The following is a 14,979-nucleotide window of genomic DNA, read 5'->3' as shown; positions in this document are numbered from 1 at the left end:
TGTAATGTTTGCAATCATTGTATTTGTAACATTTAAGTGACTTAATAAAATGTTTACAGCAATGTGCAAAATAATTAATTACATATGATTATGTTTTTGTCCAAAAAAAACCACATTCTACCACCTACTGACATCAAATATAGGAACTTGGTTTCAATTTCTTTACTTTATCATATGGCAGTGGTGGACTGACAAAAATTTATGGCAGATGTGAACTAAGCATGTTGAGTGCTTCTTGTTTTCCTTTGCTTTGATGGAGGTTGGTGAGAGGTGCTTCCACCATCAGTTTGTGCCTTCCTTTTTCCCCCCTTTCCTTTTCCTTTTCCAGCAGCACCACTTTCAGTTGTGCTCTTGTTCTTGCAAGTTAAAGCATTGTGCCCCAACTCCTTACAGATTCCACATTTGTTGTTCTTGTGCCTTTTGCCTTTCCTTGCTTCATGTGGGGCCCTTTTTCTTTGTTTTGCTGGTCTGCCAGCACTTCTCTTGACTGGTGGGGGCATTATTGCAGGAACATCAAAATTTGGCCACCGTGTGGGGTCAGCCATAGGGTGGATGTGCTGGGCATAAGTTGCTTTGTAAGCAGCCCCTTTGAAGTATGGTGAAACAAATGTGGTGGGTTCCAATCTTTGCTGGTATATCACCCTTAAGCCATGCTTACAGGGAATGCCAGAACCTTGCCATTTGCCACACCCACAAGTCATCAAATCCAGATTTACAGGGAATTTCACATGCCTATCTCTGACCTCAAACTCCCACCCCCCCCCCCCCCCCCCCCCCCACAAGCAGTTACATGACAAAATCTAGAGTCATCACTTCTACTTTGGAGTATGTTTTGTGCATACTCTGTCAGTTGATGAGGTTCCATGTCTATAGCCTGGTCAAATCTTGCTCCCACTCTCTTCATCACCCAATTTCTTACAGCTTCATCATACAACACATAATTAGTGACATATAACAACAAAAATGCATAAAAACAAAAAAGGATATATTAGATGTACCTTCAAGTAGTGTCAGCACAGGCAAGTCTCTGAAATCCTTAGTCTTGGAATTGAAAGACTCGACAAAGTTTGTTGTGTTGTGATCACAACAGAGTTTGGTGTCAAACATCTTCCTTGACCATTGCTTTGGTACTTCCCTTAAGTACTCCTCAGCTGCAGCAGCATGCTCCTTGATTTTTGTCATTGCTTTCTCAAACAGATACTCATTGTATGCATCTGCAGCTATCCAAAAAAGCTTGTGAAAAGCTGAACCACTCCACCCTGCTAATTTGCAGTTGGAGTATAGATGTTGGAAACAAATCCTCCTTGTTGCCTTTGGGTACACATCATGTATTGCAGCATCAACTCCCTAATTAAGCAACAAAGACAAAGATACACAAATTTAGGAACTGTATGCTGAAAATGTATGTATGATCAAAATGAACAGAAATAAATTAAGTGTAATCTTACCCTCATTCTGTCAGAAATAAAGGTCCAGTCATCTTTATGACAACCTTCAGTTGCAAACAAGCATCTCAGATTTCTGAAGAAATATGTCCAGCTCTCAGTGCTTTCAGTGTCAACTATCCCATATGCAATCACAAATATTTCATTGTTGGCATCAATACTAACTGCAGTCAACATAATCCCTTTGTAGTAACCACTCAAATGTGCTCAATCCATCCCAATTATGGGCCTACACCCACCAAGAAATCCTTTGACAGATGCAGCAAAGGAAAAAAAGCAAGCTTTGAACTGAGGTGCTTGGTTGCCAGTGTTTGCTGTCCATGTTATGATTGCATAAGAGCCTGGGTTTGTGGCCTTAATTATCTCAGCATATCTAGGCAGTAAGGCATAGCTCTCAGCAAACCCACCATGCATTTGAACCCTAGAAACTGCCTTGACCTTGTAGAACAACCTTTTCTTCACATTCAACCTAAATCTTTCCACGCAAATCTTTTGTAGTGACTCTACAGGGATCTCAGGATTTGCCTCAAGATCTTGCAATAGATGTCTACATAACCATTCAGTTGAAACCATGGGATTGTCTTCCAATCTTCCACATGTATTGTGCTCCCCAGTTAGAGTTTTAATGGCCCAATTGACATTGTCAACCAAAACAGTAGCATGTATCCTCCAGTTGCAAGTCTCAACCACACACCTTGCTGTGTATCTCCAGCTATCAGCTCTGTCCACAGTCACTGCAAACCCTTCTTGAATGCAGAAATCCCTAAATACTTCTAGAAATTGAGCCTTGTTCTCAAAAATCAACCATGGCTCTAAAACTATAGAACCAAACTCTACTCCTGCCCAAATTTTCCCATTTTTATACAACTTATCCAACTTGTGACTCCCATCTAAATAATCTTCAAACTTTTTTTCTCTCAACTCTTCAACGTCATCTAAAACATTATCATCCTCATCTTCAATGAAGTCTAGGTCACTCACATGCTCATCATCTTCATCATCATCAGAAAGTACATAATCATCATCCTCACTATCATCACTCTCTGACTCACTGACCTGCACATCTCTGCTATCATTCTCCCTTCTCACTCTCTCAACTCCCTTACCTCTCCCTTGTACAAAAGACTTGCTCTTTGGCACTCTCCAGTTGGAAGGCCTAACTCTGTGCTTTTTCTTTGGTGTGAGAAGATGAACTTGCATGTGTATTGGTTGGTGGAGGTGGAGGTGGTGGTGATGGTGATGGTGGTGGTGTTGGTGCATGTCTTGGTGGAGATGGTGGTGTTTCCTGTCTTGGTGGAGATGGTGGTGTTTCCTGTCTTGGTGGAGATGGTGGTGGAGTTGGTGGTGGTGGTGTTGGAGAGGGTGGTGGTGTTTCCTATCTTGTTGGAGATGGTGGTGGAGGTGGTGGTGGTGGAGAGGGTGGTGGTGTTTCCTGTCTTGGTGGATAGGGTGCATGTGTTTGCTGATGTTCTGTTCTAGGGTCAGCTGCTGGTTGTTTGGTGCTCTTTTTTGGTATTGTTTTCTTTTTCCTAGGTGTCATTTTCTGTCTTTTAGTTGCCTGTTTGGTAGTAGGTGATGCAGTGTGGGTGGGTCCTGTTGGTACAGGTTCAGGTTGTGAGGGTTGAGGTTGAGAGCTTCATGGGAAACACTCATCGGCTTCTACAGTATTAAACACTCTCACATACTCCACCCCCAAGTCCTCTGCACTAACTACTGGCACCTCAACAACAACAGTATATTGATGCTTCTCCCTTAACTCCCTCTCAGCTTGCACTCTTTCAGCCTCCCTCTGATTCTTTTCAATTTCCCTCTGCACTTTTTCAGCCTCTTCCTTTAATCTTCTCTGCCACCCCTTTTCAGCAGCCTGGAATACAATCCCTGGCTCTTTAGTTTCCTCAACCCATATCTCAATAGTATCCTTACCCTGGTTCCATTCCCACATTTTCAACATATCAACATCATCCTTAAGCTCTAACTTCCTATTTGTCCTAGGCTTATTGACAAACAAAGAAAAGAATTTTGGTAGAAACACATTCTGTTTCAGTGACCACTCAAACATGTCTTCATATAACCCCATTAGGTGACACATATCAGTATCTTCAACCCTAACATCAAAATCTTGAGACTTATCATCCTTCTTACCATGGACTAACAACCATACTCCAGTCATCCTATATACAATAACATATTAAATCACCAATTACATTCCACACAAATGAAAATAAATGAAACATAACAAAACTAAACAGCAACAGAAAATCAAGATCACTTAAATCTACCAAAATCAATTACGATACTCCAACATCAATTAACAAAGTAATCATATCAATAAAAGCAAAAACATTTCATATAAACACAACTCTTTCCCAAATCCATTCAAACCCTAAATTGCGTGCAAAATTTTGACAAAAGATCGCAACTTTAAACTTCGAAATACAAAACGATAGAAGAGAACTTACCTTACTTGCTGTTACACAAGCCCACACTTTGAATTTTTTGAAATTTGCTTTCACCAACCTAATGCGTTTATCACACCTTCAAGATTCCACCTTTTTGCCCAGTCAAAACAGCAAATTTATCCTCGGCTCCCACTTTTCCCAAAACCAGACCATGCAACTCCTTCAACGCGAGAATTCAGTGCAGAATTTCAATGGAGAACGAATGAAGAACAAGGGAGAGACAGTGAGAGAGAGATGATGTGAAGGGGGGAAGTAGGAAGACTTTTGGTCTTCATCAGTAAGTCAAGAAGAAAATGGCGCACACATTAATTAAGGGCATAATGGTAAAAACGCACTAACGGGGAGTTAACGTCAGTTAGGTAAATGGGCATTTAATGCTAATGTACAGTAACTGATGGGTATTTGGTGAATTTGAAAAATTTCATGGGTATTTGGTGAATAAAAAAATTACTCAGGGGCATTTCATGAAATTTCCGTTATTTATATTACCTTTAACAATTGTTCAAAACCCTAAATTTTACTACTTGTTTTCCCAACTTCTCAACTATAATGTCAAGAGTGAATTTGATTCGTTTGGTGGTGAATTAAATTAAAGTCATTAACTTAAATTTAGTTAGAGTAATAATTTTATAAAATTTATTTTAATGTATTAATTGAGTTTAAATTAGTTTATATTAAGAAAATTTTCTTTTATTATATATAATGTGTACCTTCTTCTTTTATAGAAAATGTTACATATAATTTGAAACAGGGACGGTTAAAAAACACCAGAGTACTCCAATATTACCTATTCTTGTCAATTAACATTAATCTTATTTTCGGACCAGTGAGTACATTTTTGCACATAAAAGCCCTAAAATATACGAGTAGTCCAAATTTCAGGCCCAAATGTATTCTCAGTTATAATACAAAACCGTTGCTAATTCCCGCCCTCAAAACAATCCCTATATAAACACTTCAACTTTCCCCAATTTCTCTCTCCTTCTATTTGCTGCTAATTACTTCTTCAGTCTATCTTCTCTTTCTCTCTCTTTCAAATCAAATTCCAGAAATTCTTCCAAACATTTTCGATTCAACTTCGGATTAGATGAAGCTAAAGATCAACAAAGCTTGTGATCTCAATTCTATCTCTGTTCTTCCTCCTCATTCCAGGTTTTTAACCTAAATTTCTCTCTTTTTTTCCTCATTTTTTTTTTCAATTTTTGTATTTTATTTGTTCTGAATTGCTTTTTTCTGCTTTAATGGCGATTTTCCGGCGATAATTTGAAGGAGATCGAGTATGATGCAGCAACCGAGGTCGCAGCCGTCGCAACAATCGTTCTCGCAAGGTTTTTCGTCGCAACAGAACGGAATTTTCTCTCAAATCTCTCAGAACTCTGTCGACGAGGTTTTAACGGACAATCAGGTCTCAATTCTCTCTCCTCTTGATTTTCTGGTTCAAATGTTCATATTTTGGATCAAATGTTAGTTAGAAATTGAATGAAAATGCTGAATTTCTGGAAATTTTGGATGTGATTTTCGTCGTCATTATTTTGCTGTAGTAATTTGCGATTCATGCTATGATAGAAGTGAGCAATCAATAATTGTGTTTGTTTGAGTAGATGTAGCTCTATCCTCCTGTGATCGTTGCAAACAGAACAATTCTTAGTTGTCGAACATTTTTCCTAAAAAAAATTGTTTTAGGATTTAGATCTTTAGCTTTTAGCAATATTGTTGTTATTGCGGATACATTGATTAGTTTTTGTTTTCTCACACGTCTGATATCCAATCACTTTTTTCCTTGTGACACTTGATAGACGATATATTGATGTGATGGAAAGATAGGAGGAGATATTTTTGATCTTTTGATGTTATTAAAGATAGGAGGATATATGTTGATCTTTTGATGTTACTCTAGGTTCATTTGCTGGCTAGCTATATATGCACTTGTAGCAATGTCTCATTAATAGTGTATGTGCTGTTAATTACAAAGTGAAAATCACTGGAGGTGTATGTATGGTTCATGTGGACAGTCTGGTTGTTGTCGTTGAAGCCAGATCTTCATGACTCCAGTGCAACATATTCGTTTCATTGTAAGTCAAACCTTATCCAGTGAATGTAGCAGTTGATTGCCAAGTTTTCAACTATCCCTTCAGATCATATGGCATTCACATGTTGAGCAAGTACATATTAGGCTCCTTTTTCTAAGAGTACTATAGTATTCCTTAATTTGTTTTGACTGACTTATATGTGGCCACAGAATACACCATGATGTCTTCAAAAATTATAATTGGTTGTAGCATTTGATTCTGAACTATAATGAAATCTGTATGTCCCCAAAAGTATGTTACTTTAGGTGCTAAAGTCAAACTTTGTATTGCAGAATTTTTTTTGATAAAACTTGTAGTAAAATTTTGGTTTGATTAGTGGAGAAAGAGTTGAGTATTTGTGATAGGTCAAAACTAATATTTTACTCTTGTAGGAGAATGTGTTCCCTCTATTGGACTAAAATACGAATGCCCAAAACTAGATAATGATGCTTTAAGATGGAAAAACTGCATGTCGCTGTGATTGTAGCATCATATAATATGGTAGATTTGACATCTTGTATTCTTCTTGTTGAACTATGGTCCTCATTTTACTTAAAATACATTGAAATTAGGATCTTTCATCATCTCAGTCTTCTTATCTGCTAATTTGGGCCGCACACCAAAGTCTACCGTGGAATTTGTTTATCATATACTCGGGAATATATTATGTATAGTCCTTTGGTTTTATGATTATTACATCGGAGCTGGTTCATGTTGCTACTTTGCAGAGATTCAGTTCACAAGAGAAGGATCATTCTGTAAGAAGACTTTCTTGTCTCGCCCCCACAGCATACCCTCGGGAAGAAAGCCAGATGCCACTCTCCAGAAATTCCTCTAGTTTGACACGTAGGTGGAACTCTACTACTGTACCAGAACATAAATGTATGCTTAGCTCTTGCCTCTTTCTATTTGATGTTGCTTAATTTCATCTATTGTCATCCTTAACAGGTCTTTGGTATTTTCTGGTGTAGCATTCTTGCACACCTTATATTTGTATCTCAGAGCATGTTAAATACTTGGCTCTTTGACTGCATCAATATCTATGATGATTCTGTCATACTTGCTTTTACAGGTCAGCTAAGTGATGAACTTGAACACAAAATCTCTATGATGGATACATCTCTGAACAGATTAGGGATGATCTTAGATTCTGTTCAGGCTGATATTATGCAAGTGAACAAGGGGACAAAAGAGTTATCCCTTGAAGGTGAGCTATGTGGAACTAGAAAGTTTCCAATAACTATACATGATGATATATTGATAATTGATTTAATGGACATCATGAGTCATAGACCACCGGCTGTGAGTTAATTACATTTTAAACTTTACTTGATCAACTGAATTCTAAAAATTTGAGCGAAGATGACTTGAGCATAAAGCATTTGTAAGGCTGATTATGTGCGTTAACGTTTTTCTATTAATAAATTCTTTCATGGATTTATTTATTCAACCTTTTTTTAGTGGAAGGCATACGCCAAAAATCAATTGCTCATCATGATTCCCTCCATCTGCTGGTATGTCTATTAGAGTCTCTCATCTCTACCAGTACTTTTATTTCTTTTTAGATAAATTCATGTTAACATGTCAAAATGCTATGATCAGAATCGAACACAAGAAGAGATGAAAACTAGCCTGGAATCAATCAGCAATCAACTGCTTACTATTATGCAGAAGGACAAGAACCAAGAGGTTATGATGGCAGTTTCAAATCTGCAGGAGAAAATTGACTTAAATTATCAGAAACAGAGTGATGAACTGTCTAAATGCTTATCTAGAGACCTGCAGGCATGTAAATTTTCCCTTTCATGTATTTGTATGTTGGCACAATTATTCAAATCTATCATTTTGATATATCCTAATGTTATCTAAATTTTGCTGTCTATTTCAACTTTCAAGTGACTGTGTTTTTCTAACTTCTTGAACAGGAAATCATGTCCAGCCTTAAGACCTTACATCAAAAGAATGCGCCCTTTTCCATTCTTCCACCAAAGGTTCTTAACTTCTTATCATATTCTTTATCTATACATTGTAGCATGAGAAGAGCATACTTAGAGATTTCTCTAATAATCAACCTATGCTGCAGATGTCTGGTGTTAGTTCTTCATCACAGAAGCCGATTTTAACAAGGTACTATGAATAAGATTCTCCAGCTGTGAGAGTGTCTTTTCCCTTTGTTACTTAAGATCATTATGAAGCATCAAGCACTGATCTCTGGGTTAATTTTTTATAATCAAGTGTAAATTGCACTATGTTTAAGGCCAGAATAGCTTTTTAATAATATCTCTCCGGAATGGCAAATTAATTGTGCATGATCACCTGTAACTGCAAATGATCTTGTTGCTAATTCCTACGAAGAAGTATTACTGTAGTCAAGGTACATAGATAAAATCTTACCTCCCACCCCCTGTTTGCAGGATTACAATATTAAGCCCACCATCTGCTGTAATTTCTCGCATTAGTACTCAGCTAGTGTCCTAATTCTGTCTTTTTTCTGTTCTCCTCTGAATTTTAGGGAAGCTGAGCCCCTTAAAGTATTCAAACCGTCACATCTTGCTCCAAAGATAGAAATGGGAAGGTGGACCGCTGTCAAACCAGAGCAAACTGCTCAATCAAATCGATATGGGAATTCTTGCAATAATCCGAAACAAAGATCTTCCATGGTAGTAATGTAGCGGGATTTTATTGCCACATTTCAAAGAATTTGTTCTATAAGTGCAGGCAAAGAATTTTGTGATTGTGCTAATATGCCAGCCACCTTAGAGTAGCTAGTCTGGAGTAACAACATTGATTTTAGATTTCTAGGGGATAATTTGAAGCTTGAAGCTTGTACCTTAAAATTTCAAATGTGTGCTCCATTTCCTGATTGAGAGGATGCTTGCTTGCAGGATAGGGAACAGAAAATTATTATTGACTTAGACGATGAGACTGATGGCGCTTTTTCTTGCTTGATAGTTGAAAAGGAATCAGGTAAATTTCACAAACTAATCAAGTCATGCTTCATTACCAGTTACTAAGCTAATTGTTTTCTATCACAAAATGCAGATAGACATTTTATGGTGGGATTGGAGGAAGACACTGCACGAATCCTTAGAGAAGCCAGAAGAAGAAAGAGAAAGCGGGATAGTAAAAAATTATTTGCAACTCGCAGAAAGTGAAGGTATGGTCCTTGTACTTGCAGTCATGCTTTGATCATCCTTGAATATTTAACCACTTCTCCGGTTTTGTTGATGATATCAGAGCTCATTCATTGGCATTATAAACTAAATGAAACTGAAATTTCATGCTATGCTTTAACACTTTGATGAAAAATTATACAACTTTTGCTTTAACATAGTGAATATGAGTTGCTTTTTGCTGAATGCCTGAAGAGACAAAGCTATGAAAAATGGATTAAAAAAGATAGATCATGAAAAGGATTTTAGTATTTGGAAACGTGTATTTTAAGTTTTGTATTTGACTGCTATTTAAGTTTCTGAGAACCAGAATCTATGCTAATAATGCAAATTACTAACTTGGGATAGATTGTGAAATCCATTTTAAAATGTGTAATTTTGATGCAGACGAACTTTCAAATTTTAGATTAAGGGAATCTAGTAGTAGCAAGGAACTCAATAATTCTACTCTGTAACTGATCTTAGTGGCGGACTTATTTCTGTCATGCCAATATGGCATTCAGCAATTGTTCGATATAGGAAGCTTACACTTTTCAACTGTGTTAACATTTAACTCATCATAATTAACTACAACCTCTTTCAAGATGATTACTGTATTCTTCTTTTGTGTTTGAAATTGATTGGGGAAATGTGTTCACTTGTAGAGCATCAGATGCCTCCTGATCCTTTCTTATATTCAGCTCCTCATTGGCCCACTCTCTTGTCCTTCTCGTTCTTGGTGGTTCACTACGTTACACTGACAGAGTGACAGTGTACCCATGTACATGCTTAAAGATCTGTAAAAACAATGGGAAACTTGAAGTTCCATGATGAAATATCCCAAAGAATCCGAGACCATTTTATACTCTCATCCAAAGTATATAGTTGCACAGTACAGGAGAAGAATCAACTCAGGCTTCAATTTTGGTGTTTGAAGTTGTAATCTGAGTAGTTCTTTCATGTAGCTGATTCTAGGAATTATTCAGACTCCTCGCCCTTGCTAATTACAAGGGTTTGAAATTACTCGCGATATCTTTCGTTTGTTCCATCTTTATGGATGCAACAGTGTAAACAATATTTTATCAATCCAGTAATATATTAAATCTTGTTTATCCTTTGTGTCTTATATCTTAGTGCAGTTTTTGGAGAGTCAAACACAGGTCTTAAATAGTAACGATGTATAAGTATAACATTAGCTCCTACTCGGGCCAACACCTCGGATATCTCATCCGATCTGATTTTCCCATCCCCTATCTCTTCTGCCCTTCTTTTCTTTTGCTTTACTCTTCCTTTGAAAAGAGTCTTTTTCTAAAGGGGCGAATCATGCATGATGTGAAAGTGTGTGGTAAGAACAACTAAGGGTACAAGTAGGGAAAAAGCAACCAAGTATGGGAACAAAACAATGTGAGACTTTTTGGTAATGTGTACGGTAGGAGGGTGACATATCCCTACTGTTCCGGTGGACGAAGTCTTGGCTAGACCAAGCCCCCAGTACATGTAGGAAGTATGGAGTGTGGGAATTGAAAACTCGAATGCCGGTATCAATGTCACAAATACACAGCTCACTGTCTACCGGCAACTTATTTTAGTCTTCTTGAACTTGCATTATTTTGAATCATAAAATCATTTGTCATTTCATCTTAACCTTCAAAATACTATTGTGTGGATTGATTGTATATTTAATTATTTTAATGCTCCGTACCAAAAGTGGTTGGACATTTTGTTTATATTTACGCGGCAAAACCATCCCCTTATTATAATTCTTATCTAATAATTTGATCATACTGATATATAATATACTGTATTATAATAACAAATATCGTCTTAGGCAGGATCTAAAGGATTCAAACCTAACCGTTACAAATCAATAATACCTAATTATAAATTATGTGATGTTTCATTGTTTTGGCATGTTTGCGGGCCAAACTTACCAAACTTGAAGATATAATAGCATGTACATTCTTTATGTGTAGTAATAGTATTTTACTTTATCTATTGTAATCTTCTTTTAGACTTGACGTTTAGAGTGCGACCGCAAATTGTCTTATTTAATCATTTACGATAATTTTTTCTAATTAAATTGAAAAATCAAGTAGTTGTGTTTTCAGCTCTTAGCTTTACAAACAAGAATCTAAACAATATTTGGCGTTTATGATTATTTAGCAAAAAAAAATTTGTCTTTAATTAGCAAGTTAGAGTACTTTAATTTATTTTAATTTTTTGACAGGAAGAGTACTTTAATTAAGAATTCAATTATTATGTACTTTATACGATTCTACTTGAAAAATAAGCTTACATAGTAGTTTTCTCATGCTATAGTCACTATCTGTTAGGAGTTAGGACCACAAATGATACTAAGTTCCAATCTTATTAACATCATGATTATAACTATTAACCTACTTGATGCAGGGGATTTAGGGTCTGTTCACATTTACTGAACTGAACTGAACTGAACTGATTGGAGCTGAACTGAACTGAACTGATTGGAACTGAACTGAATTGAGCTGAAATGAATATTTTATGAGAGAGGGAAATTAAGAGCTGAATTGAACTGAATTGAGCTGAAATGAATATTTTATGAGAGAGGGAAATTAAGAGCTGAATTGAACTGAACTGATTGGAGCTGAACTGAACTGAATTGAATTTAAGTAAATGTATACAGGCCCTTAGATGTTTAACATATGACAAACCTTTTAAAGAAGTTGTAGCTCTCAAAATAAAATAAAATCGTCTAATCATATTTTATTTAATTCCATAATTGAGTAGCTAACCGCGTATTTGGATAACAATATAAAGAGGAATAAAATTACATATAGCGGAAATTTAGTAATACTATAATACGAAATACTCCCTCCGTTTCATAATGTTAGTCCCATATGGAATCAATCACATAAAATAAGAAAACAAATATAGTTGGAATCTAACATTAAAGTATAACAGATTTCATAATTAGTTTACCTTATTTAACTTTTTTATTTTTTTATTAGGAAAGCACAAGTCATAATTGCATAATTTAAGGTAAAAATTTCCTTACTTAGAGTCATGTCATCAATCCACAATCAATTAATTCAAAAAAAAATCAAGTCATAAATGAAATATATTCAATATAGGTAGAACTTTTTAAAACACCCAAAATAGTATATGGGACTAACATTATGAAACGGAGGAAATAGTATTGATTATGACTTTTGTCATCTTTATCTAAATTTTGAAAACCCGTAATTCCTTACTCTTGCTATGTGTATAGTCACAGATTGTGAAAATAATAATCTTGCAATATGACCATAATTGTGTTTTATTTTACAAATTAGTAAGTACTTACACTTATGTGATTTAAATAGGAAAGAACTTTTTTTGTCCTTGTGCTTGAAAAGGGATTGAAAAATATGTTGCCTTAATCAAATTACTAATGTAAAGTAAACGCATCCAATGCATTTGATTTGAATAAACCCAAAGTGGCTGTAGTAACAAAGTAAAAGAAAAAAATTTATAAAAGGTTTAAAGGTGTACAATTTTAAAGATGTTTTATACAGAGGACGTAGTAATAACAACATACTTCGTATTAACTTGTACACTTGTTTAATACGGAGTATTAATTTTGTGAAAAAAAATACAGAGTATTAATAAACGTCAAATACACTTAATCGAAATTATTAAAATCAAATACAAAACATAAACCAAGTCAATTTCATACTGTATAATGCTAGTACAAAATTGTGTAGTACTTGTAAATGGTCTCACATCTATTATAATAATTCTAACCTCATGACTCATGTCAAATTGTAATTGCAATGTGATTCATGTCAACTAATACTATCTTCCCTTAGCTTCATACATTAATTTTGTAATAATACGAGTGATTATTTTAAGGGTTTTGACCTTAAATTAATTGAATAAATCTTCCACTATATATATTTATATATATCAAAATTCATTATAGTATTATATACTGGTAGACATATATTTAATTATTTATTGAGCTTATTATATGCATACTTGGTCAGATTCCATGTTGATTGTTGTTGAGATGCTATCACTCTGATATGAATATCTGATGACAAACCACCACATATATTTTATAGCATATTTTCTAATCTTGATGAATTATTTACATGTAGTAGTATTTAATATAAAAATATTAGAATAAAAGAAGGCTAAAAACAAAAATGTCATAATAAGACTTTATAAAAATTGGTCAGACAAAATACATAACAAATTTAATAAATGCTGCAGTTAAGCAGTCATTAGATTGTCCAAGGGAATAATTCTGTTTGAAGGGAAGGTAATGAACAATGTATTAGTTAGTCAACTTCAGGTTAGATCTTTAATTTCTAAAACTAGACAATTATGCTTAATAAGTCAATACATGGTTCATTATCAGATTTGTTGGTGTTCTAATTTCTATCAACAACCAAACATTATTCAGTACAATATCAAATGTAATTAAGCTTAAATGGGGCCTCATTTTTTTGGATGATTAATTAGGTACTCCGTACCATTGTACAAGTGTTCTTTCTTTATAGACATCGACATAATTAACTCTTCATTATAATCTAATACTTGAAATTAAAGCGATTGTGTGTTTAAATTCAGGGTATCTTATTACGAGAAGATTTGTACACAAGTGAGTAAGAGATTTAAAATTATTTTGGCGGGATGAATTAGTTAAATGTATGTTAGTTGAGGGATGAAGACCATGAAAGAAAAAACAGGTATGGAATTTTGGTTGAAATAGTAATGTCATTTGGTGTTATTGATAACAAAACACGCAAATGATGTGATAAGATATTAAGATGTATGTTTGTGAGTGAATGAATGAATGATTGATAATATTAATATTGGAGAGGATGTGATTGAACATTTGTGTGGGGTTTTGCCTTTTAATTTGGATTGGATGCTCTCCTTTTCAAATACCATGTACCTTTTTTTTTTAACAAATACTTGGCTTCTCTATTATTGCTCCCTATGAATGATCATATGTTTCATAGTATCATGTTATTGAAATTCATATTCAAAACATTTTACTTATTCTTTATATATATATATATATATATATATATATATATATATATATATATATATATATATATATAATTGCAACACTTTTCTTTTTACGCTTGTTGATGGATGTTTTCAATCATTAATATATTTAATTACTAATTTGTAAAATTATAAACATTTGATATTAAAATTGTATAAATCGAGACGAATATTAAAAAAATCCAACATGACTATATTTTTACTTAACTCTAAACTGTCAAAGTTAGTCAAAGTGAAATATATAAATTGTGTAAAAGTCAAATTGTTGTAACTAAAAAAAAAAACGGAGGAAATATTTGTTAGTTGTAACTAGATATAATCTAGATAACAAGTATCGCCGGAGTGTTAATTAGATTTATGAAGTTCATAAATCAACAAATAAACCAAAAGGTTATTTGTTCTAAAAAAAAAAAAAAAAAAAAAACTTTGTAAATGAAAAGAGACCAATCTCACAATATATTGTCCCTGATGCATGTACATCAATTTTACAGGTCATAAACATATGGGGCATTATTCATACGGTACATACTAGTTTTTCGTTGTCTCAGCTCCATGATTAACATAGCTTTGTAATCTTGATTATTACTTTACAAACCAAACTAATTAGCCATCAATAATCGTATGTACAACTTATTTGATGTGCTACATATACTTTTTCTTTTTTCTTTATTCTTTATATTGAATTGTCTGTATTATCATTTACTTATAGTATAATCCTAACGAAAATGAGATAAAATTAGAGGATACTTTAAATAGTTGATGAAGTATTCAACTTATTATTTGTGTTTGACTATTATTATGATTCTTTTCTTGT

The 14,979-nt window shown here is 34.4% G+C and overlaps 3 protein-coding genes across 4 annotated transcripts; 1 reads left to right on the top strand and 2 right to left on the bottom strand.

Annotated features, from left to right (window-relative positions):
* Positions 1 to 215: 215 nt before the first annotated feature.
* Positions 216 to 1,622, bottom strand: LOC110714341. The gene is made up of 4 exons (XM_021892844.1): positions 1,449 to 1,622; positions 999 to 1,347; positions 781 to 921; positions 216 to 673 (listed from the first exon to the last, which is right to left on the bottom strand). Exons 1-4 carry the CDS (start codon positions 1,620 to 1,622, stop codon positions 216 to 218), a joined length of 1,122 nt encoding a protein of 373 aa, XP_021748536.1.
* Positions 1,623 to 1,652: 30 nt separating this feature from the next.
* LOC110714338 lies at positions 1,653 to 2,645 on the bottom strand. The gene has a single exon (XM_021892842.1). It carries the CDS (start codon positions 2,643 to 2,645, stop codon positions 1,653 to 1,655), a length of 993 nt encoding a protein of 330 aa, XP_021748534.1.
* Positions 2,646 to 4,715: 2,070 nt separating this feature from the next.
* On the top strand, positions 4,716 to 10,237 carry LOC110714408 (protein PAIR1). Of its 2 annotated transcripts, none has more exons than XM_021892918.1 (12): positions 4,716 to 5,056; positions 5,174 to 5,309; positions 6,702 to 6,855; positions 7,046 to 7,180; positions 7,435 to 7,487; positions 7,576 to 7,758; positions 7,899 to 7,964; positions 8,057 to 8,100; positions 8,486 to 8,633; positions 8,859 to 8,940; positions 9,016 to 9,130; positions 9,799 to 10,237. In XM_021892918.1, the coding sequence occupies exons 1-11, from the start codon at positions 4,992 to 4,994 to the stop codon at positions 9,126 to 9,128; spliced, it is 1,179 nt and encodes a 392-aa protein (XP_021748610.1). In that variant the 5' UTR covers positions 4,716 to 4,991; the 3' UTR covers positions 9,129 to 9,130; positions 9,799 to 10,237. The 2 variants fall into 2 exon arrangements, with proteins under 2 accessions (XP_021748610.1, XP_021748609.1); XM_021892917.1 differs by having other exon boundaries at positions 4,717 to 5,056; positions 9,791 to 10,237.
* The last annotated feature ends 4,742 nt before the right edge of the window (positions 10,238 to 14,979 follow it).

Source organism: Chenopodium quinoa, unplaced genomic scaffold (genome assembly GCF_001683475.1).
Source record: "Chenopodium quinoa cultivar QQ74 unplaced genomic scaffold, ASM168347v1, whole genome shotgun sequence".
Taxonomy (NCBI): Eukaryota; Viridiplantae; Streptophyta; class Magnoliopsida; order Caryophyllales; family Amaranthaceae; genus Chenopodium; species Chenopodium quinoa.
This window is presented reverse-complemented; position numbering and strand designations above follow the sequence as displayed.